Below are 24,608 nucleotides of genomic sequence, written 5' to 3'. Positions count from 1 at the left end.
TGTCCCCACAACGGATCTTGCACGCTCTAATGTTTAATTAACCATTCAATCTTCAAATTTTTTAAAACAAAACCGGATTAGGAGGAGAGATAAAGAAGGACGTACGACGAAGACTTTTTCCTCCTATTGGAAATCGACACGTGTGAGAACGAGCGACACTCTCGTCATATTTCAGTACTTGCTTGCAAGTTGCAACCATGCTACTGGGCCCTGGCCTGGTCCATACCGGAATTTTGGGCTTAAGGCTAAAAGCCCATGACCCGAGGTTGACCCGTCTATCGTAATCGGACCTTATCTTCTAGGGTTTTCTCTGCGTTATCAATTTCTCTTGTTTGTGTTCTGAGAATTTGGATCTTCGATTTTCGTTTTCGAGTTGAGTGAGGGAAAAGTATCATGGTGGGATTTAAAAATAGATACATGGTGATGGAGGTTTTTGTGAATCCTAATAGAGACAATGTGGGCGATGATGTTATAATTACCCAATTTAATGTCTCCAAAGCTATAAAAGACAGCATCTTGTTGAATTTTGGGGAGTGTGGTTTGGGTTCATCACTGGGATCATTCCAGGGTAAGTGGTTATATAATCTGCATCTAATTCTTCTTATCATATTTCCCTGCTGTTTATTAATTTTCTCCAGTTAAATTCGAATTCAATTTCTCTTTTAATGCAATTTTTCTTCTTTGATGATATTCACACTTTTGTGTGTGTCTCTCTCTGTGTGGGTGCAGTCAAGTATGTGAATCCAATCACGAACATGTGTATTATTAGGGCTTCAAGAGATGAGTATCAAAAAGTATGGTGTGCCATTACAATGGTCAGAAATATTGGAAACTACCCAGTGATGTTTAACTTGTTGGATTTATCTGGTAAGACCGAATACTGCATGTTTTTTTTTTTTTTTTGTGTGTGTGTGTGTAAATTCCTTCATGAAAATATTGGAATAGAAAAACATCAGTACGTTAGATAGTATCTTTAGGGGCCGTTTGGTTCGGGTTTTCTCAAGATAACCCAGGCAATACAAATTGGAAATTTACGAAGCCAACGTTTGGTTCAACTTTTTTTAAAATTTCCCCATCAAAGTGAGTTGCCTAGCTTTCACAATTCTTTGCAAAATAAAACGAGAAACACAGAGGAAGATTTCCACTTTCAATGTAGTATTGTGTGATAACCAGGCAAATAGGATACACAGAACTTCATATATGACTGAACTACCCTTCTGATAAATCAGAACAAGACTGTTGAAGGTTGCATACAGTGACTTTATAATTATTAAGGGGTTAGTTTTGTAATTTATATCATTTACCCATCAATATTTTATCCTCAACCAAACATAGACTTCAATAACTTTAATCAATTTGTCTGGTAATATTTTTTCCAACCAAACAACTTTTTTTTAACTTTCCTACCAAATTCACTTTTCAACCATTTCCCCCATTTCCCTAGTAATCACATTTCCCTAGTATTCAAAAAATTTCACCTGAACCAAACGCCCCCTTAGGGAAAAGAAGCGGAAAAAATCGAGAAATTCTGGTAATATTGCATATGTTATTGTCATTAAGTTCCAGAGTTCATTTTTCTCTTTTTAATCATCAAATCTTTACAAAATGCTACTTATTATCCTGTCATTTATCAATCAATCACAATAGCATGTGTTCATTTTTCATAACTAGTACTTTGCCCTCAAGTAGCTGTGGTTTTATCATTTATAATGAGATATATTATCAAATAACATAATACAAAAATTATGAAATGGAGGTCAATTTATCAGGGCACCTATACTGTAATAGTAAAAGCAAGAAATATGGACCTTGGAACAGACTCTAGAGGAAAAATTGAGTTTTTGGGTTTCTCGGTAATAATTGATTATCAATTCCCAAAAAATTAATTAATAATGGGTAGAGATGACAATTAAGGTGGAGGCTTGGCAAGTTGATAGAATGACATGGACTGTATTTTATCAATGGGAAAAACATATATCCTTTTAAATGATATAAGCTTATGTCATTTTAGATCCTAACCGTTGATTTTCGTCCATCAAAGGTTATAATCTATTGGGCCAAACTTAATGGGGCAAATTTATTATTAATTATTTAATAATTTTAATCCAATAAATTATAATCGTTGATGGACGAAAATCAACGGTTAGGATCTAAAATGATATAAGCTTATATCCTTTAAAATGACAGATGTTATTCCCTTTATCAATTAAGGTGAAGCTTGCTATAAAGAGGGAAGTGAGGTTTTTGGATGGAAATTGGTTCACAGGAATTTAATGGAAAATTGAGTTTTTGGGTTTCTCGGTAATAATTGATTATCAATTCCCAAAACATTAATTAATAATGGTAGAGATGACAATTAAGGTGGAGGCTTGGCAAGTTGATAGAATGACATGGACTGTATTTTATCAATTAAGGTGAAGCTTGCTATAAAGAGGGAAGTGAGGTTTTTGGATGGAAATTGGTTCACAGGAATTTAATGGCATTGTTGGAGTTGTGTGGACTGGGTGATGACCTATGATATACTGACACTTTAAAAAACTTAACGTGTTGTGTCCGACACTCTCCGACACTCCAACATGAGTTGCAGAGACTCAAAAAAGGGTTCGAAGGTTGCGTTGCGTTACTTTTTTAGTTCCAACTATTAGATTCGTTGGATTAGGATTACCATTTTATTGAGTTTAATAAATATTTGAGATATCTTATGTTTCTTTGCAAAATTGATGGGTATTATAAATTTAGTTTCATTTTTTTGTTAAATTATTGAATATTAAATATAATATACACTACACAAATTAAAAATATTATTTAATATCAAAACGTGTCGAAATCTAGCATTTTTTAGAATTAACAATTAGTCTAGTCGTGTCGTGTCCTGTGTCGTTGTCGGTGCAACATAGGTTTTGATGGTATCATGCTGTATATTAGTTTGATTTATAGAACATCATGTTTACAGTCATCGGAATGGAACTTTTTGATTTGTTTCGTCAATTTGATTACATCTTGCCGTTGGCCACATGCATGATATCTGTCATATCTTTCACTTGAAGATTTGATCATGAACATATAAATCCTGATATGAAATGTTACCTTTTGGTTCAGGAAGTATAAAGGCTTGTAAAACTGCTGCCTTGAAGTGTGAGGAATCAAAGTTTGAGCAGTACAAACTTATGGTTGGTGATCGACTCTCACCTGATGACACTCATCGCATGAATAGCTATCTAGACAGGATCAAAGTTTTGGAGCACTGAATATTTGGTCACTACCGAATGCCTCTTTGTTTCTTTGACAAATTGCCTATGATGATGTGTGAAATTTAAATCTCTGTAGTCATGGGCATAGGCTACATGTGTTATTTATGCTAGTTCAGTGCACACTCTTCACAGAAGATTGCATCTTCTGTTTAGTTTGTTCTCTGACTTACCAATTTTCCTGAAGTTTAGCTGTGGTAGTACCTACTGTATGGTATAGAGTTACAGCTTTCCTGAAGTTCACATGATTCGTTATGCTCTTATTTTTGACCCTGCAGCCAGTTTCTTCCACTTGCCTTTCACTTTAATTGTCTAGATTTATAGGAAGAACATAATCTATTTAATATTTATTGATTAGCTTTTATACTAACTGTAATGAATCTGTTGCTTGAAGAAATTGAAGCCAAGTATTGTTATCACTTATGAGATGGAACTTTTCTTCGTTTCTCACCTCTTCCCTGTAGAGAGCGTCAGCATCATTTCAGGAAATGCTTCACTTTTCTGATAAATTTGAACAATTTGTCTTTTCCGGGAATACTAGCTAATAAATGAATGTCTCTCTTATATTAAAATATCATGTGTTAGGGAGTGACCCTAACACTAGTGTGGTGGTTGTTTTTCAGCCTAAGATAGGAAATTATGAAGTTGCTTAAGCAATGGATAAGTTCCCCACCGTATCAGTACTCGCATTTTGTTAGTTTCAAGAGTTATAACATAGACTAGGAAAAATTACAATCAGACTTTATTCATTTTATGGAACACAGTCATTGTCATAGATAGCTCGTGGTACTAATATAAGTTTGTCATTTACGCTGGTTCCAATTTGGGTACTTGAGCCTTTTGAGACTTTGTTGCTCAAGAAAGAGATTTTAGCAGGGACCATTCAAATGAATGAAAACACCCCTGAATGAAAAAAGAAAAGAAAAAAAGAAGGCGATCCTATACATTGCATCCAAATGATCCAATCCACAAACACACGTGGATTCCATATATTTTTATTTTAGAAACTATCAAAATCATTTATTTACTTAGCAAATACAAAGAAGATTTTCCATTATCACATTTTTCATTATTCAATTAAAAATTCATTAACATCAATGATTCCTATGAATACCCATAATTATTTATGGATTTAGAATAATCAAAATTCAATATCGCCCTTTAATCAATAGATATAAAAGTCAAAATCTAAACTGATTCAATTGAAAGTGTTATCCATTAAGAGTGTACTTCATAATATTCTAAAAATTATTTTTTTTACTTATTTTTAGTATGGAAATAAAAATAGTTAACAATAACGCTTAATAAAACTGATTTATCATCTTACCAAAAAAAAAAAAAAACTGATTTATCATTATATTTCAGAGAATGAACTAATAGATTAGGAACACAAACTGAGAAAAATAAGAAACAAATCTTTCTTGTTTATTTTTTCCTTGTTTATTTTTTCCTTGACACCAAAAAAAAGAGAAACGAGACAAGAATCTATCACATGCATCAAATTTTATTTTGATTTTGTAGCAATTCGTAAATATTCAAAATAAATTGGAGACTTATCATTTTTTAATAGAATATAATATTAGTTATTTATACTTTAAATATTATAGATACATAATCTTATATATTATTCTCAAGCACATTTTGACATATTCCCTTGACAAAAATATTTGATATATATATTTATATAATCATTTTTTAATATTAAGATAATAATATGATATTATAAAAAATAATTTATATTTTTTAGTATTTTTCATGAGATAAAATCTTATATTTAGTTTGGATATTACTTTTTTAAATATAAAATTTTGACATTTTTGTTATAATGTCTTGTGATTTAGTCATCTTATAAGCATTGAATGATAAAAAAATAAAACTATATCTTTTTCAAAAGTAAAGAAATAAATTTATATTCTAATATTAAACATAATTATATTCCTAAAATAAAAAAAATTATATCATCAAACATATTTATCTGTCTAAATTTTTTTCCTAAGTAAAATATAAAAAAAAAAATCATTTCTCCCCCCAAAAAATATATGTACAATAACACTAAGGGCCTGTTTGGTGTGATGTATAAGGCCTGATAGTATAAACTTATACTATACGTTATGACATTTTCAGTTGTTTGGTGTGACCATCGTATAGTATAAGCTTATACAGCAGGATCCCTTTATACATCAAAATGATGTATAACTTAATCGGCCTAGGAGTGGGGGATTAGACCTGATAAAGGGTTGATGTATTAATATTGCTTACAAGTACAATTCCCAAGAACTAATATATCATTTCAATATTTATATATCAAAATAAATTTTTTTAATATATTAATTTTTAAAATATTGAAGGATATTATCTTATACAATATCATACCAAACGCTGGATAGTATTAAAATTTAATCAGGTTTTATACAATCAGGTCTTATACTATCAGGTCTTATACTATCAAGCCTTATCCTATACTATGCACCAAACATGCCCTAAGGGCCTGTTTGGTGTGATGTATAAGGCTTGATAAGCTTATACTATACGTTATGACATTTTTAGTTGTTTGGTGTGACCATCGTATAGTATAAGCTTATATAGCAGTATCTCTTTATACATCAAAATGATGTATAACTTAATCAGGCCTAGGAAGGTAGGATTAGGCCTGATAAGGGATTGATGTATTAACCAATGCAATTCTCAAGAATTAATATAGTATTTTAATATTAAAAAATGAATTTTTAAAAAAATTGAAGATTTTTATTTTTATAAAAAATAATATATTTTTTGGATACACTGATCAACAGATTTCTATAAAAATTAATATCATTTAATATATATGTGAGAATTATATAAATTCATTATTAAAAGATATTTTTGTCAAAAATATTTAATTTTATCTTATCTAATATTATACAGTGTATTATCAAACATTGAATGATATTATCTTAAACAATATATTATCTTATACAATATCATACCAAACGCTAGATAGTAGTAAAATTTAATCAGGTCTTATACAATCAGGCCTTATACTATCAGGTCTTATACTATCATGCTTTAGTCATCTTATAAGCATTGAATGATAAAAAATAAAACTATAATTTTTTCAAGAGTAAAGAAATAAATTTATATTATGATATTAAACATAATTATATTCCTAAAAGAAAAAATATTTCTGCAGTTGCTGCAGATAAATTATTTGCAATTATTTCCAAAATGACGTCGTTTGGATATTGAAATCTTAAAAAATTATAAATATAAAGATTATTATAACCCTGAAATAAATTAAAATTACAAAAACACCATGATTTGCGCCCCAAAACGACGTCGTATTAAATTTACTGCAAATAACTCAAATGCAGTAACTACACAAAAACACGAACCTTTCCTAAAAATAAAAAACAAATTATATCATCAAACGTATCTGTCTGTCTAAATTTTTTTCCCAAGTGCAAAAAAAAAATTTAAAAATTTTTCTCCCAAAAAAATAATGCACAATAACACTAAATAATGTAATCCTTATAGTGAGGCGCCGGATCCCATCTACTTTTTCTCGAAAATTACCATTATCATTTATTTAGCAAAACTGCAGGGCCAATGGATTACATAAATTTTTTTCCAATAACAGTTGGAAAAGAAAAGAAAAAAAATTTAAATGTGAATATATATACCCAAACAGTGCAAATGCTGTGTGTTTGTTTGGTGCTTACGCGTATAAAGCTCCCATCTTTTTGTTAAATGTGATTTGATCTATACACACGGCAACACCCGTGTTGCACTTGTGTTCTCTTCAATCTTTTACATAACAGATAATAAAATAGGTCACAAGAAGGAATAGAGAAAGTAGATCAGATTTTGAATCTCAGAATCCATTTTTTTTTTTTTTTTTTGGTGACAAATTTCTATTTCTCTCGAGTGTAATTTCGTTAAAACCATTGCCATAAAATGGAAAAGAAACTCCTTGATTTCATATTAGTCCCAACTGGTCTTTTTATAATGGTGGCATACCATATCTGGCTCCTCCACAGAGTGATGACGCATCCCACAAAAACTGTCATTGGCATCAACGCAATTAATCGCCGTTTGTGGGTTCAAGCTATGATGGAGGTAAAAAGTTTATTTTTTTCACACTCATTTGTATTCAAGTTTTGATTTTGATTCATGGGTTTTGATTTGATCTTACATATATATTGATTTTGTCATGTGGGGTGTGAAGGATGTGTCCAAGAATGGGGTTTTGGCAGTGCAGTCTTTGAGGAACAATATAATGGCATCGACCCTTTTGGCTTCCACTGCGATAATGCTGAGTTCCCTCATTGCGGTGTTGATGAGCAGTGGCAACAAGGAGAAAAGCGTTATGTCGGAGGTTTTAGGGGACAGGAGTGAGCTTGCTTTGTCTATAAAGTTCTTCTCCATATTGGTGTGTTTCTTGTTGGCGTTCTTGTTGAATGTGCAGTCCATAAGGTACTATAGCCATGCAAGTATCCTCATCAACGTGCCCTTCAAGAAATTGTCACCAAGCCATAGGCACCAGAAGCTCACAGCTGATTATGTTGCCAACACTGTCAACCGAGGCAGCTATTTTTGGTCCCTTGGCTTGCGTGCCTTCTACTTCTCTTTCCCTCTTTTCTTGTGGATCTTTGGTCCCATTCCCATGTTCTTTTCTTGCTTTGTCCTTATTTTCTTGTTCTACTTCTTGGACGTCACCTTTGAATGTGGATGGGATGGAGTTGGTAATACTAACACAGTTGAAGATGAAGTACAAAAGCTCCATGTTGATATGGAAATTGGAAGGGCCAATTAGAAACTAGTTTGTTGTTAGTGATACATATATAAATAACCTTTTGCTGATTAGCTCATAGGCTAGCAAAGGATGTGTAACATGGCACCTTCCAATGTATTGGATGATAGACATGAATATTCAAGTTCAACTCAAGTTGAACTAAATTTCATGTCTACTCATTTAGGACCTTATAGATGGTTAAAAATTGTGTAATAAGAGTATGTTTGTTGCAACATTATAAATTTTTCAAATCAGTTTACATAATCTCATTAAAATTCTCAGGCACGCTCCCTAATCAAGGAAAGCACAGAACACAGAGAACAAGATTTGTTTCTTTTCACTCTGCTGTATTGATTAATGGGGTTCACTTCGGCACTTTTATTAAAAAGATCGGAGTATCATACTACCTTTTATAAAATTACATGCTGAATAATGAAAATTACACACTGAGCAATAAAATACTGTTTAGCTTTATGAATCAATCTGTAACTTTTGTAAGTGCTTGTTTTTATTATTTAGTCTGCTTATAAAAATTATAATATTTTTTTTTTTTTTGAAAAGATTAATAAGTGGTTTAAGGTTGTTGAGGTGCTTTCATAAGATGCAAGCAAATTTACAATTCAATCGTGATGGTAGTAACAACAGGTAATTCAATTTCTTCCGTGGGGCGGTGCAAACCTTTGCAGTGTGGTGAGAAATATTACTGCATTGTTTATGTTCTTTTATGACTCAATGAATTATAGCTTTCACGCTGTCAAAGACCTTAGTGCATTGTCAATTGTTGATTACGAAGGACAAAATTAAATGACGCGAAGAATAGAACCTCCACCCCTGTCCTTTGTCTGTGGAGGTAAGCTCAGGCTAAAAATGGTATTTGCTTTTTTCCGTATAAGTGCAAGTTGATCTTACGCAGGCAGTGATCACATTTTTAAGGACTCGTTATGTGTATAGATCCAAAAGATATTTTAATATAAAAAGATAATGTAATAAATGATTTGCTTAAAGAATGCCGAAGTTACAATATATACTAAGTACATAATACTTGAGGTAATAGTATTTAATTATCTGATAACGAATATAGGAGTGCTTTACACTAATGCGCTATGTCTCAAGGTCAAGAATATACAGCCAACATCATAATTATTATTTTATTCCAGTGTTCCCCCATCAAGTCCTAGACCAAGAGCTTTCCAGGGCACAGCAGAAGAGAATATTCATATATGCTAATGTAAGTTTTACATAATTTTTCATACAACTTATATAACCTCAATTACTATCATTCCTTCCCCCACGCCAACCTTCTTTTTCCATTTTCTTCGTCAAAATTAAATCAGTCCCAATATGAGATGATGTGATAAAAATTTATGTAAACTGACACTTGTCATTCATATTAGAGTTTTTTTCCCTTAATTAATTCATTTTGTAGTTGGCTACACATTTCAATACAACATTGAAACAATGCATGGTACATACATGCACGAGAGAGTGAACTTTGTAAGTCTCGGCTCTGTATATTGAAAAAATGCTTGTCAACCTTGAAAAATCCCCCTGATAATTAAGAAGATATAGGTTGATGTGTGAATGACCTCTGGAATTGAGAACCTCTATTCCAGAGACATAATCTTTTTGTAATCCATCCTTTTAGTGGGTGAGATATTTGAGTGAAATTCTCTTAAGTTTTGTTTCAGATAGGAATACTTTATAGTTCTACTTTCATAATAGATGTTTTCTGGAACCTTTGATCCATTTATTTTTACTCATTATATTGAAGTTCAAAGAACTTTACACGTTAAAAATTTATGTGTCTCTTTGTCTCTTTCTACATTTCTCTCAGCCAATTTTATATCCTTCTTAATTCAAGTGCTTGCTTTTTTAATATATAAAATAAGGGCTTGGTGTTTGTCATTTTAAATGATATAAGTTATGTCATTTTAGGAGAGAGATAGACACAGAAAAAGAAAATCACGGGAGAGAGAAAGTGGGTGATTTTTTTTAATTTAAAATTTAAATAAAAAAATTTATTATGTGTATATCTCTCTCTTAAAATGACATAACTTTATGTCGTTTAAAATGACAAACATTTTTCCCATAAAATATATTCATATATGTGAATTAAATAAATTTTCATCTTTTCAGGAAATTTAGAAAACCATTGTGGCATCTATATCAAGTACCGTTTTCATCTTTGTCTAAAGCAATTAATATAGAATATGATTCTCCTGACTCCCGTATTAAAATTGTGATTGTTTGTAAAGGAATACATAAACACAACATTTTTACATAACTTTCTCATGTTAAATTTTAATATGAAAAATTTCATTCTCAGTTAATATATATTTAACATTTATTAAATCTTTATTATGCTACTACTTTTTATTGAGGGGAGTTGCTATAAGGGGGAAAGCGCTATCATTTAGAATAATCAACAAATGTAAGATAAATAACTCATAAAGTACAAGTACATAGAAAATAAAGCATGAGCATCATTGCTAAATATGTAAACAAGATCTTTATTGGAATATTTATTCTTTTTTTGTTTGGGAAGGGGGGAGTGTGTGCATAGTTTAAAAGTATGATTCTTTTAAGAAAGTGATATATGAGGGGAAAAAACTCCATTCTATGTCCCCCATATTTTGTCTCTTTCTCTCTCTTAAAAACACCTAACTTTATGTCAAAAGACACACAATTGTCCCTTTTTTTTGTGGGGGGTGGGTATTAGACATAAAAAAAAATTTAAACCTATGTCCTTCAATAAATTATGCAAATTCCTCACTATTACCTACTAATAGTTTGAATATATATTTTTTCATATGAGCACGTTGATAAGCTACAAAGTACATCGAGTAGTAAGGGTGTTCGCAGTCTGGATTGGATCGATTTTGAAAGCAAAAATCATCCGATCCAATTCCTTCGGTTTGATCATATAATCATCCATTCGGTTTGGATTTTTTTTCAAATCCGATCCGATCCAATCCAATTTTTTTCGGTTTGGATTGAATCGGTTTTCGATTTTTTGAAAATTCTAAGATTTATTTCATGATTATTGTGTAAATAACATCTTTTGTATATATTGGCTTTGTAATTTTTATTTTTATTTTGAAATACAAAAGCATTAGTAAACTATAATATAATTTTTTTATCTGGACAATGAGATATGAAGCTCTACAAAAATAAATTTTTTTTGATGAGAAGTGATTAGATTTTTTATTGGATTTAGTTGATGGGTTAATCGGTCTTGGGTTTAGAAATTTTTGGACTATGATTGAGGAAAGACCCAAGTAGATAGATGGAAATTAATATATTGGATCGGTTTGAATTGGATCGATTTTCATCAACCCATCCAAAAACCGATCCAATCCAATTAAAAATTGCGGTTTTTTTTCGGTTTTCGATTTTTCGATTTTCTGTTTATTCAGTTATCGGTTTTTCGGTTCGGTCACCGCGGTTTGAATCGGTTGATGAACACCCCTGTCGAGTAGTAGTCTAGTCCCAAAGTAATAACTCAAAAGCATATTCCATTTGTGCCGTCACATGCAAGTAGAAGACTATGGTTTTCTACGTAAGCTACTGAAAAGAAGTATTTACGTGACTCCTATATATATAAAAAAATAGTAGTAATTCAACCAAAATTGAGTGTTTTGTGGATGAGAGAAAGCGATTACAAAATAAAATATAAAAAATACCATAGTAAAACCAAAGATTTTAATCAACAAATTATAAGTAATATTAAACAATGCGAAATGTCATTAACATCTGCCAAAAGCCCAAAACACAATGACTAGTATCTTAATTCAATTTCTCTTTCTCTCTTGTGGTTCCTTTCAACTACCCACTAGTGCTTCAGGATTAATGTTCCACCAACTTGGTGGAAGTTTTTGAATTCAACATTTTTGTATTGTTAATAGATCAGCATTAGGTAATTATTCTCCAAGTTGGCCATTATTTTTTTTAACCTTTTAAACCTCAAATCCAGTAGGTCTACCGTGTCACATGCCTAGTTACAAAAACCATAATCACTGCTTTTTCCCCTGATATTACCACTAAAAAATCTTTACTAAAACAGTTGACGGGGGCAAACCCACAACTTAAGGGTCTGTTTGATTTCTGTTTTGTAAAACAGTTTTTTAGTTTTCGGAACAAAAAAACAAAAAAACTCGTTTGGTAAGACCTGTTTTGTAAAAAATATTTTGAAAACTATAACTGTTTTTTTGTTTTTAAAATCAAATTTAGAGAACATGTCTGAGTTGTTTTTGTTTTTTGTTTTGGTTTTTAACTTTCAAAAAGAAAAAAGTATAGAAAACAACTGTTTCCATAACTATTTTACAAAACAGTTTTAAGAACAAAAAACCAGAACACAATCAAACAGACCCTGAGTAGTAACTGCAAAACTGTGTTCAAAGAAAGCAAGTTTTATACATAAACTTGTCATGCTTCCTTTTTATTAATTGCTTTTTAGGGGGGCGTGGAAGCAGTTTTCTCAATTAAAGGAACCTTTTGTTAGTGTCTTCTTGAAGCGGCTGCAGAGATATTGCACCTACAACAGAGCTAAAAAGCCTAAAATAGACAGACAATAAAAACAAATTAGGTCAGTTAAGTAATCATATGACTCATAGTGGACCAAAAATAAAGGACACCTAACAAAATCTAAAAGGAGGGTCCACGTCTCAATAAAGTGAAAAGGAAACAAAAGGTAAAACACCTAAACCTTTTTCTAGTTACCATGTTTCTGAATACATGTCATTGTTCTTTCCACTAAGCAAGCACCATCAGTTGCCCATTAATTTCATTAACCGATTTGTTTGTTTTCTTTTTTTGCAGCTTCAATCCATTCTGAGAGGGAGAAAAGACCAATATATGAGTAACTTTTTCTTTATTTTGGTTTTTTGCTAGACAGTCTATGAGTTACTTAAATTGCTTTTCAGTTAATTTTATATGCATCATAAAATAAAGTGTACCTTGCACAATTAGCACACCGATTATTGGTATTGCTGATGGCATTGTAAAACTGTAGTTCTGGACACATCCGGCTAATTCAAGAAACTTAAGTTTCTGAAAGTCTCCCACCTACGTCTTCATCTCACATCAAAGGATAACGTAGCAATTTCAATACACAGTTTCCCTTTCAAGGACAAATACAAGTTAGAAAGATTTGTCAAAGTTCTAGAGAGTAAGGGATGGAGGAAGGATTATCTATAATTAGGGGAACAATACAATGCACTGGTTTCAAAAATAAAAAAATGGTAATAATAAATAAAATCTGCTTTTTAATTCTTGATGCTTCACAATTTCTACGAAAATAATGATTTTCAGGTAATAGCAAGGTCAAATTAAGTTCCCATAGTGCAGGGTTGTTACTATATTCTGCAGTTAGAAAAGAGGCAAAATATATATGATCTTGTGCACAAAGAAAACACTTACTTATTTATGACCACAGGCATAATTTCCTAACTTCTACGATCTTTGAATGTCAGTCACTTTAAGCTTCAATTTCATGTTTCCAGCTTGAACTACAATTTCTCCTTTGGATGAATCCACTTTTAAAACGGTCACTTTTTTCCCAAGGGAAGAGACATGTACCATATCACCAACCTTGGGAAGCTCAGACCTATCTGCAACATTAAAAGGGGAATGACAACTGCGTAAATACTCCTATGATATTATTCCTCATTATGAAACTAGACAGCACAACTCTAGCATGTGTTAGCATCAGGAGAAACTGCACACTTAATTAGATTCAAGAAATGAAACATGGAAGCATACTATCTCATCACACTCCCTCATGTTTCATTATCTGTGCATATACCTGATGATGATTGGTTAAGTTTTACAGCAGATGCACTTCTATCTGCAATTGTAGGTTCTTTGTTTTCTGCTGCAGTATGGCTGTTGTTGGTTGCTGATGAATGAGAACTCTTAATGGCTTTATTGTGCTGTTGAGGCTGCTTAGCTGATGCATCCAGCTCCCTCACTTTCTTGTGAAGGATGGATCTTGCCATTGCTGCAGCCTCAGATACATCTCTCATCTTTTTATATCTAAGATTAGTACTATGTTCCTTGATCTTCCTTCTGGTGACCAATAGATTACTGTAAAGTTCTTTGGAGTGCCTACAATTACAAACATATTCTCCCAATAAAAAATTTGCAGATGCTCCAAACGTATGGTGGAGTTTGTTAGTAATTACCTGCAAGCATTAATTATTACAAGCCAAGTAAAAAGAGAATTGTGGTGCACCAACGCATGAGATAACTTAATTTAGAAAATTACATCAATTATAAAGGATTTTTTGCACTAGTCATCATACTACAAGTGACAGAAAGATGCCACATTAACATTTCTTTCCACCACCTATTAACATTTCTTTCCACCACCTGCCTCATTCTTGCAATCTGGTTAGACCATACTGCAAGAATCTAAATCAGTTTATTAGGATTAATGTTCAGAATAAAATTTTATTTATGGAAAATGGATTATCTATGAGTAATATGCAGCACAGACTCTTTTATTTATTACTAATCATTATTTGTTCACTAAATATATGGTCGCTTCAATGCTCTGATAAGTGAATCCTCCCTAATTAAACAAGGTATCCATTGCACACAAAAGAGCAGGGCTAACAGCATTAAGTGAGGTGGTCAGAGTAACATGAAATACACTCCAATTATTAGAACAAGGATGGAAAGCCTTGTTGCAGGTATTGAGTATTCTGATAATGACCAAGAATAAAAAACAAGATGCAAATATGATTGCATGATCCATTTATACTTGAATGTAATAGAAATTGAATGAGCTTATTCCATTATCTGTTAGATGTAGAAATAAGTGTCTGTCTTTAAATTGTATACAAAATGCAAATATGTGGGGGATGAGGCATATTATGACTTTAACATTTTAGAAGAAAAGAGTCTCACTTCAGATGATGATGCGCTTCATCCAATAGCCCTTGGTAATCTTGTTTTAACTTTTCCATATCAGTTATTACCTACATAAAAATTAAACTACGTTGAAAGGCTACTGAAAGTTTCATAGCACATTAAAAGAATTAGATTTAATTATTTGTTGGCAAATAAATGGAACCAATGCCATGATGCTCCTGAAAAGACTAAAATAAACAGGTATTACTTGTCAATATATTTATTCCAAAAATCTACTCTAGCATCAAGTTGAGACATAATATCAATGGTCTATTCATTACTAAAATTCTAAAACAAAATATCATAAATAGAAATCTTGTTAGTTATTGAGTAACAAAAAGAGAAATTTTATTCTTTTCAACTATAAGAGGACATCATACACCACCATTAACAAATAATAAATAGAACCATGATATATTATAAATACCTCATCTATCTCTGCACTAGCAGAACCATATAACTTACGAGCAGCATCCACAACAACAGATGGTAGTCCCAACCTCTCAGCTATATTGATTGCATTTGAGCGCCCTAAAACGAAAATCTCTTTTAAGTTATATGCATTAAGTAATATGTATTACATCTGACTGTCATTTAAAATGATGCATAACATGCATTCTCATATTAAGGCAACCAAATTTAATAGATTTCTTCTCATAAAATATACCATAGAATCCCTCCTCATCAATATCCCAAAGTTTGATAGTAACTGACATGCACCGTTTCAATAAAAAAGAAAGAAAGAAAGAGCAAATGGAAATTTCGTAAATTTGCCATAAAAGTAACATTTTAAAGTCCCTCCCACAAGAACCTTCTCATTTTTTTATTTTGTTTTTTATTTTTTCAACTCTAGGCCTCACTATGGAATTATGATGAAACTTCAAAGTCCTACCCATTCTAGGGGTGAATTTCTAGAGTTAGGGATGATGCTTTGAGTAGATTGACCCTGACTACTCTTTGAAATTTATTATTCGGGCTTTTTGAGGTAAACTCATTACCCAAAAAAATTGGAAAATTAATTTATAAGCATAGATTCATTTTGGATAGGCGTAGTTTGGAACTTGAAGTAAAAACCTAAGAATTTTATTTAACCTTCTTATTACCTATTGTTCGTTTATCCTTAAATAATGTTCCAAACCCTTGCCGAAATACTTGTTTAGATCGACAAGATACTACCTGGCTTCCCCTAGAGTCAAAAGAAATGATTAAGTTCACTCTTCATGGTAGTGAGTGACTCTTCATAGTCCTTCATCTTCAACCATCTTTTGATATTGCAATATTCCAAGATTTATTTCTAGATTTTAGATACTTCAAATGAGCACAAACACACACAAAAGAAGGGAGACAAATCAAAAGACAAAACAATGAAAGAGAGTATTTAAAAACAAGCAAAAAATGCAAAAACAAACCTGTAATCATTATTATTATTCATGAGAAAGAAGAGTGCTTACCAGGTACACCCCAAAGAACCTTGTAAGTTGGCTTCAAATTCACTTCATCAAACTCCATACATGCATTTTCAAAGGCCTCGTTACTGCTCAAGAAAAAAAGTGTCAAAGCAAAACTTGTGGCAATAGTTTCATAATTTTGATAAGAGATTACAAGAAAAAAGGATAATACATCCCTTTAATGCTTTAAACCATAAAAAAGGAAAGAACACAAAAAATCAGAACGGATTTAATTTTGAATCATTGAATAGTAAAAAATTTCAAATTACCAGGGAACTATGCTATGCTACCTGTTTAAGAACAATTAAAAACTTCTATTACAAGTGAAAAACCTTAGTTACTTTAATGATGTGATATCCACTTATTTGTTGATAGTGTACAAAGTTGTGCAATGACAAGGGATCAAATTAAACTACAAAACAATAATGCACTACATTTCTTCAAGTAACCGTCCAAGAAGTATAACTCAAAATCGGGAGTTGCAATGGCATCTTTATGGGTAACCTACCCAGAATGAGTTATCAAACATCTATTGGCAGCTAGCTTCATAATAAATATTTGAAATTTTATGAAGTATAACAAACAATCAATAAACATTTGACAACTCACCTTGGATACCCATGCCCTTAAAAAATATATATGGGTACATGCAAATTTGAGAATGAATGATTTTTTTTTTTTATAACTTCCCTTCTATTTTATTTTTCTATTGTTTATCCTTTTTTTCTTTTCCAAGAGGAGATAATATCAGGTAGAACATGGCTATTTTTTTTATTTTATTTTTTATTTTTTTTATGTTTTGTTCATCATTTGTACTACCTGTATTTCAGGGTTTTCAGTTCACCGTGATGAGTTGTAGCTATAGTCAGCAAACAACCATCTTGAGCAAAAGATTCCAATAATGACATTCCCAGTGCTGCTCCTTCAAGGGGGTTTGTTCCTGCACCAACCTAACATTTGCAAACGTAGTACTATTCATCATATACTTATATGACATTACAAATTCAGACTATTAATTAAACTCATAAAATACATGCCTCATCTAGTAGCACCAGTGACTGGCTTGTTGACTGTAATTTAATATTCTGCAAGATAAAATTAAGAAGCAAATTAAGAATTTCTTATATATTTTAAGGAATTACTGTTTCTCCTGCAACATGAGATTAAGTTATCTTTTGTAATCTTAAAACGATATCGTTTTGGGGTTTGAGAAAAAAAATATAGGGTATTTTATTAATATACATGACACAAAAGCAAAGTGAAATTACTTAAATGCCCTGTATTCTTTTTATTCGATTTTGGGTTACTGGAGATACTTTATCTCCTTCTGCAGAGAAAAACTTTTTCCATATTTTAAAAATAATAAAGAAAACTATGTGTCACTCTTGATGATAAAATTGAGCTGAAATGTTTACAAGTCACTCAATTTCATTGGAGCTCAATCATTTCTTGAGGTATAAAAGATTTAGAAACTTAAAAAAACAAAAAAAGCGAATAATTGAAACAAGGAAGGTTCCTTCAGCATTTAAGTTCTACACAATCACAATATAATGTCCTTACATTTATCTGTTTCAAGTGGCCAGAGAACGTAGACAAAGACTGTGATAAGGACTGCTCATCACCAATGTCAGCAAAAACCGAATCAAACCAAGGAATTTGCACAGATTCAGAAGCAAGAACATAGAGACCTGTACCATGACACGTTAAGAGCATAAAAATCCTAGAATAAGTATTGAAACAGAGTAAGCAGAAAAATTATTTGCTGCAAGTGCTGGCTTCACTAGTCAATGCTACATAGGTTATTCATGAACGATGATGGTAGATTAAGAATGAAATGAAGATTCTATCATCCTGAATAAGTCAGTATATAATAAGAAATAACCCATGCTTGATGTGAAGCAAGCAGCTCATAATATCTTAAGAATTTTGAAGGTCCAGCAAATATCTAACAGTAAAATTATATATTAAATATTCACATAGGTCCACCGAAACCCACTAAGGATCAAAATATCTCTTAACTAATATGCAATATTTATAGAGCTACAAAATTTTTGTTTGCAAATTCTTACAAACTACACTATGTGCTACGAGTAGTACATTCTACTTAAGCATGTACTACCCGTAGTACATACTACATAGTGTAGTTTGTAAACAAAAAGTTTATAAATATAACCTACCCCATATTTATAACATCATTCGGTTATCTAATCTTTTTACTAACATTCATGATAACAGTTATAGTAAAACTGTTCAACCCTCTGCAGCCTATCCATCTCTTTCACCTCATACCACATGATGATGAGAACATTTTTTGTTAGTCTGACATAAGAAACTCTCTAACTCTCACTTTCTACCTTGATATATAATTTTAAAGCTTAACCCCACAGCAAGATTGTACAAAATATGATTTTAAAACTAGTCTGCAAAAACCAATTGGGTTCAAGAGTCGGTTTTGCACAAGGAGCGGAAACTTAACCTCACGACACCCTTAGACATCTGTCTTTAGTTAGTTACCCCTGTACATCTCTCTGACATCATTTTTTGACCTAATTTTTTTGTTTAGGTTTGGTGGGTGCAACAGGACGGTAAGTGCAGCGAACAGATATGCAACTTAACTACCGAGTCCCAACAGTTAAATATCAAAAGATTCGCCACAATCAAAAATGAAATAAAATGAATTTTTACTTGACAGAATACAATGGTTCTATTCATGAGCATGTAATAACGCTAAACATTAAGAGAGAGAGAGAGAGAGAGAGAAACAGAAACATTGAACACACCTGATTTTGCCATCATAGCAGCCAATCCTACAGTCTTCAAACATATGGTTTTACCGCCAGTATTAGGGCCAGTTATAACTACAACACGAGTTTTCTGAGATACCAAAAAATCAACTGGTACTGGCTGGGCATTGTCCAGTGCAGCAACCTGACTACCAGAAGTGTCTTGTCATGACTCTAAAATGATCTTCAAATGCATGATAAGGAGTAGACAAGAAAACCCTCAAAGTCAACTCTGATAACAACACCGTCAAGCAACATATCAAAATAAATCACTTCTCATGAAACCCCGACTTGTAAGGGTAGGGATGAGAGTACTTCTTGTACATAGCCTTACCCTTGCATTTTATGCAAAAATGTTGTTTCTTGGATTTGAACCCGTAACCTCTCGATCACAGAGAAGCAGTTTTATTACCGCTACAAGCTCACCCTCTTAATTTCAAGTAACATATCAAATATCTCAAAATCAAAAATATATTTTCTGATATACAAAGGTTTAAATGAAAGAACCCTAATGCAGCTACCTAATCCCCCAAGTTATGCTTCTCCTCTTGATGGTATGTTCATGTTGTTCAGTTTTTTCCTTGATGTTTTCCATGTGAAGAAAAATAAAAGGGTAAAGGAAGTAATAGATCATTATAAGCAACAATCAGGATTGCCTTTTTCTTTGAGCATCTCTTGATTGAAAGGAGCACGCACAGTATCAGTGACAATCAACACAACAGCCCTATTACCAAAGATAGGAGGGCCCAACCCATGAATAGCAACCACTCCCCTCTCCATCTCCAAATAAAGGGGAAAATAAGGGCAGAAAATTTATTAGTCAAGAACAAAGTAGCTATGTATCATCCGACACTTAACTGAAGTAGCAAGATTGACATTCTTTTTGGCCTTCGGCAAATGCTCCTTATGCCTCTGGAGCAGTAACGGATGATAAGCTTTCGACAGATACAACGTCCATTCCCTTCTGTTGGGTAACGGTCCATAGGAATTGTCATTCCTTGTTAAGAAGGAATCAGCAGTAGAAGAGCTATTCCTATCTGGCAGAAATATATGAGGACTTGACCCTCCAAATGAAAGACCATACGTAGCACGGGCATTAATCTGCATAATATGAACCATATTACTGACTATCTTTTGCACAATAAGCATGTCTCCACCATTTCAAATATAAACTGCCAATTGAGGTCACCTACCAAAGCAAGTGCAGCAAGTTCTTTCATTTATAGCATCTAAGATGGCACTTTGGGGGCAATAGATTGCAAATTTATACCAATACTATGGTTTATGTTTTTATATAGAAGCAAAAGATTATTTTAACGGTAATTACGTGTATAGTCAGTCTTTTTATCTCTTTTCATGCTAGACCGTATATGCAATAAAAAGTGGACCAGACACATAAATTCGGTTCAAATTCTGTATATGTATTCACCTGCCAAATTCTGTAATATATTTGCTGAGTTAATATACTCATCGCCTTACCTTATTCATCCAAGTGATTTAGTGCAAAGTGTAGATAGGGAATGGAAAATAGCAACCCAGAGCCTTGTGGGAAACTCTTGCCTTTGACATGTATAGCCATGACTTAATGAAGTTGAAAGTTTTAATCTGACAACGATACATATTTCAATTTTGCAGAGCTACAGCTAGTTATGTTAGTTGACTAAAGTACAACTTATTAAAAAGTTTTACCTAAAGCATTCCCAAAAGAGGTGACTTGTTTATAAATGAGATTTTATTCACAAAATGAAAAATAAGCAGAAGAACTGCACAAATTCAGCCAACAGCAGCAGCTGTACAAAAGACTACCCATCCTAATTCTCATGGAGGAAATGACCTTCATTAAAATGGAAACCAGTAAGTAAACTCCTTGAAAGACAACACGAGCAAATTTTACAAGTGAACCAGTATAGAGGAGGGAATACAGAGAGTGGAAACAAGAAATAGTGATCCACTTCTCTTGAAAAAGATTACAGGGTATTTACCACATCCAGTTGAACCAAACTGTTCAGTATCTTTTCAATATCATCAATGTCTACCAGCATCTGCACATGAAGTCATGAATTAGGACAACATAAGAGAAGAAAAGAATGTGGCCAAAAGAATCTTTATCAAATCATGTTTGTAACGGTAAAGAATCTCAGCCCAAACGGTTAAACTGTTAGATGAAGGTCACATTAATGGTTTTATATTATATTTATCTAATACGCCCTCTCACACAAGAGTCCATTGATCTTGAAGGGTGGACAGCATACAGGCTCACCTACCTATGCTAATAAACTACACAATATTTTAATTATTTATTAATAGAATAGGGACAGTGAGAATCGAACTCATGCCCACATGGTCACAAAGGCTCTAATACCATATAAAGAGTCATTTCAACCCAAAAGTTTAAGTTGTTAGATGAATGTCACATTAATGATTTTATATTATATTTCTCTAACAGTAACCTTTTTGGTCAATGTCAAAAGTACATCTGCCTCAGCCTTTGCTACCGAAGTTCTTGCTCGCTGCAACTCATCATTTAAGGGAACAGCAGAAAGTGGCTCTATAGTACTTCCAAGTCCTGAACCACTGCCAGTGCCAGAAAATACTATCTTTAAGGAATGGAATTTACGCCAACCTACTAGCTTTATTGACAAACAGATTATTTCATGAACAATGAATAATTGTATATTAACAAATTTTATGCACCTGGACAACAATAGACCCTTAAAACTTGTCTTCTGTCCAGAATCCACTCTTATACACCACCTGCCATCAACATTGTTCACTTCCTGGTCGAATTATAGAAAAGTCAATGGGGAAAGAAATATGCAGGACGGTAAAATACATAGACAGTCTAGTGAATCTTACGAGAATTGATGTTTCACTCTTTTCATTCCTGATTAAGCTCTCCATTAATTGTTGTACCTGAACAAAGGAAACAAATAATCCTAAATAATGCAAAGTATAAAATGAACTTTTATAAGTTAAAACAATAACATAAGTAGTATGTCTGACACATATAGATAACAATAGGAACAACCCAATAAGTCAAAACACAGGGCAGAGACGGTTTACTAAATTAGCATTTTATTTATTTAGCATTCACAAATAAAGTAAATAATACCTACAAATTAAAACAGATAATCACTCTAACTTTCGAGTATAGCTGACATTTCATGCATCTCCCCCCAATTTTAAAAACCAACAGAAATCTCCCATGATATTTGGTATGCACCACAAAAATATCCCAATTATTACTTGTCTCTAACAAAAACAGCAACTAAGCAATCAGATCTTTGTCAAACAAAATAGGTTATTCATTTGTAATGAGTACCCAGAGTTGAGTTGTATATTTGCTGAGAAATCATCCAAGTGGGGGGAAGAAATGAGTTTTGTCTGCATAGGATTTAATGATACAGTTACAGTTTTGGCCCCTTCGCATTTTTTTGAGCCAATTTATCAATTAAGTTATGGCTTCGGCCAACTTATTGTGAATTTTATCAAAATATGATAGCTCTATTTCTATTTCAATTGGATAAAAGTACAAAGTGGGTTATTTTGTACTTTGTAGTGCTCTTTCAAACTTTGAGGGAGGGGGGTTTGAAAATAAAGAACACGTTTATGTAATTTCAGACAAATCCAAGTGACGTGGCTGTGGGCATAATTTTCAAAAAAAAAAAAACAAAGTCAAAAATTTAAAATCAGGGTTTTGCCCAACCTGCAGGTAGATTGTTGTCATGTTGTGCCAACAAATTTTGTGACTGAATCCTAATCTCATTCGAGCCCTATAGGATACTCATGACAGACGTGAATGTTAATGGAAGAGATAAGAATATGTCTGCCTTTTGTTCAATTTATGTGTCGAAGTTTCATATGTCATTCACTAGATTGGTAGTTGTAAACTAAATTAAACTCTCTTAAAAACTCGTAGAATTCTGATAGAGTCAGTATGTCCAGGACCAACAAGTTGAAACATAGTAAAATAAACAGGATTTACCTTTCTCTCAACCACTTGCACTTGTTGACGTGCCTGTTTAAGGGCTGGACTCTATAACAAAGATGTTAGCTTCAGTTATACATGTGTATGATAAAAGAGAAGCAACTGATAGTCAGATGTATGGCAGCAAGAAAGGAGAGATGCATCTCTAACATATTTTCTTTCACTGAATACTATATAATGACAAATATTAAGAAAACTTAAGATGCAACACATGCCAACTCAAACCATAGAAAAAAAAAGAGTAGCTAATCACTGTCACAATATGTAGAGTTAGAAAAAGGAAACTTGTTAAAGATATGGAACAAACCGCAGAGTCCTTAATAGAGCCATCTTCATCAATAACCTGTTCTATCATTTTAACTAAAGATCGATTGATGACAAATTCCATTATCTGCAAACATGTATATGTGAGGAAAAAAGTCAGACACATAGTAATATTAATGATATGATATGTATATATTCACAATCTTATTTCACCATTTACCACTTCTGTAAGAGGCATGAACCGTTTATGCCAATGACTATCTTCCTTAATTGAAGCTTTAAGATCAACTTGCAAGGTCTCAGCACACTGCAGAAGAGTCGCAATGGCCCTTGCTTCATAGCTAGTCACCTGTACAGTTCTCCGGACATGTTGAATGGCAGTTTGCACCTACAGGAACCTTAAATCAACAACTTGGCAAGAAAGAAAACAGAAATGTGCAAAACTGTCTTGTGTTCAATTGTCTGATATCATAAAAAGAAAACATTTTTTTTTTACACTAATTACTTACTAGCATAGCATCAACGTGGCCAAAGTACAATCTGCAAGTGCCATGCTTGTGCATTTCGACAGCAGCATTGGTTTCATTGAGAAGTTTGAGACTTTCCTCGTAAGTTTGATTCAGAGACCATAACTGGTCCTGTTTCATCAAAACCCCACAAAATAACATGGAATAAAAGAAGGATAACCCAAAAACAGAGAGAGAGAGAGAGAGAGAGAGAGAGAGAGAGAGACCTTGAGGGCTTGACGGCCCAAGGAAGTGGTGGCAAAGGAAGCGACCAAGTCGCAAAGCTTGTCCCATTCGAGCACTCTGAGGCTGTCGTGGTGAATAGAAGCTGCCACGGTTCGTCCATGTCTATGTCTATGTCTATGTCTATGGTTGAATTTGTATAGTGTGTTAATGGTAATGGAGAAAGTAGACATGGTTGTGGCAAAAGATAACATTTTGATGTAATAGGTCTTACAAAAATGAGTTCTAAATATCAGGAAGTTCTTCACACTCTACCAATTACCACAACAGTTGTTGTAGCTTCAAGGATATTCATCAAGGATATTCACCATAAGTGGTTGGTTAACATGACCCTGTTTTGTGATTTTGTTATTCTCTGTGTGTGTGTGAGAGAGAGACAAGGAGAAAGTAAATAATTGTGGAAAAAGAAAATAATAATAATAATTTTCTTCATGTCTCTTTTGAA

At 32.7% G+C, this 24,608-nt stretch overlaps 3 protein-coding genes across 9 annotated transcripts; 2 read left to right on the top strand and 1 right to left on the bottom strand.

The window, feature by feature from the left end:
• The first annotated feature begins 266 nt into the window (after positions 1–266).
• LOC133285910 (probable ribonuclease P/MRP protein subunit POP5) lies at positions 267–3,662 on the top strand. Its single transcript, XM_061483228.1, has 3 exons — positions 267–568; positions 730–867; positions 3,100–3,662. The coding sequence occupies exons 1-3, from the start codon at positions 394–396 to the stop codon at positions 3,246–3,248; spliced, it is 462 nt and encodes a 153-aa protein (XP_061339212.1). The 5' UTR covers positions 267–393; the 3' UTR covers positions 3,249–3,662.
• Positions 3,663–7,181: 3,519 nt separating this feature from the next.
• Positions 7,182–8,040, top strand: LOC133285869 (uncharacterized). Its single transcript, XM_061483169.1, has 2 exons — positions 7,182–7,343; positions 7,453–8,040. The coding sequence occupies exons 1-2, from the start codon at positions 7,182–7,184 to the stop codon at positions 8,038–8,040; spliced, it is 750 nt and encodes a 249-aa protein (XP_061339153.1).
• A 3,688-nt stretch (positions 8,041–11,728) lies between these two features.
• LOC133285881 (uncharacterized) lies at positions 11,729–24,456 on the bottom strand. 7 transcript variants are annotated; one of them, XM_061483185.1, is made up of 22 exons: positions 24,148–24,456; positions 23,924–24,052; positions 23,635–23,802; positions 23,458–23,541; positions 23,148–23,198; positions 22,019–22,075; positions 21,857–21,939; positions 21,613–21,736; positions 21,145–21,204; positions 20,021–20,263; positions 19,160–19,307; positions 17,940–18,067; positions 17,417–17,464; positions 17,199–17,329; positions 16,383–16,465; positions 15,359–15,462; positions 14,929–14,999; positions 13,823–14,124; positions 13,438–13,628; positions 12,975–13,138; positions 12,739–12,849; positions 12,550–12,573 (listed from the first exon to the last, which is right to left on the bottom strand). In XM_061483185.1, the coding sequence occupies exons 1-19, from the start codon at positions 24,355–24,357 to the stop codon at positions 13,471–13,473; spliced, it is 2,382 nt and encodes a 793-aa protein (XP_061339169.1). In that variant the 5' UTR covers positions 24,358–24,456; the 3' UTR covers positions 12,550–12,573; positions 12,739–12,849; positions 12,975–13,138; positions 13,438–13,470. The 7 variants fall into 7 exon arrangements, with proteins under 7 accessions (XP_061339168.1, XP_061339170.1, XP_061339172.1 ...); XM_061483184.1 differs by having other exon boundaries at positions 11,729–12,849; XM_061483186.1 differs by lacking the exon at positions 12,739–12,849 and having other exon boundaries at positions 11,729–12,573.
• Between the last annotated feature and the right edge of the window lie 152 nt (positions 24,457–24,608).

This window comes from Gastrolobium bilobum, unplaced genomic scaffold, assembly GCF_033153095.1.
Source record: "Gastrolobium bilobum isolate Gb01-03AN ecotype WA unplaced genomic scaffold, APGP_CSIRO_Gbil_v1 utg1530, whole genome shotgun sequence".
Classification (NCBI taxonomy): Eukaryota; Viridiplantae; Streptophyta; class Magnoliopsida; order Fabales; family Fabaceae; genus Gastrolobium; species Gastrolobium bilobum.
The sequence above is the reverse complement of the archived record's forward strand: the minus strand, read 5'-3'. Positions and strand labels throughout refer to the sequence as shown.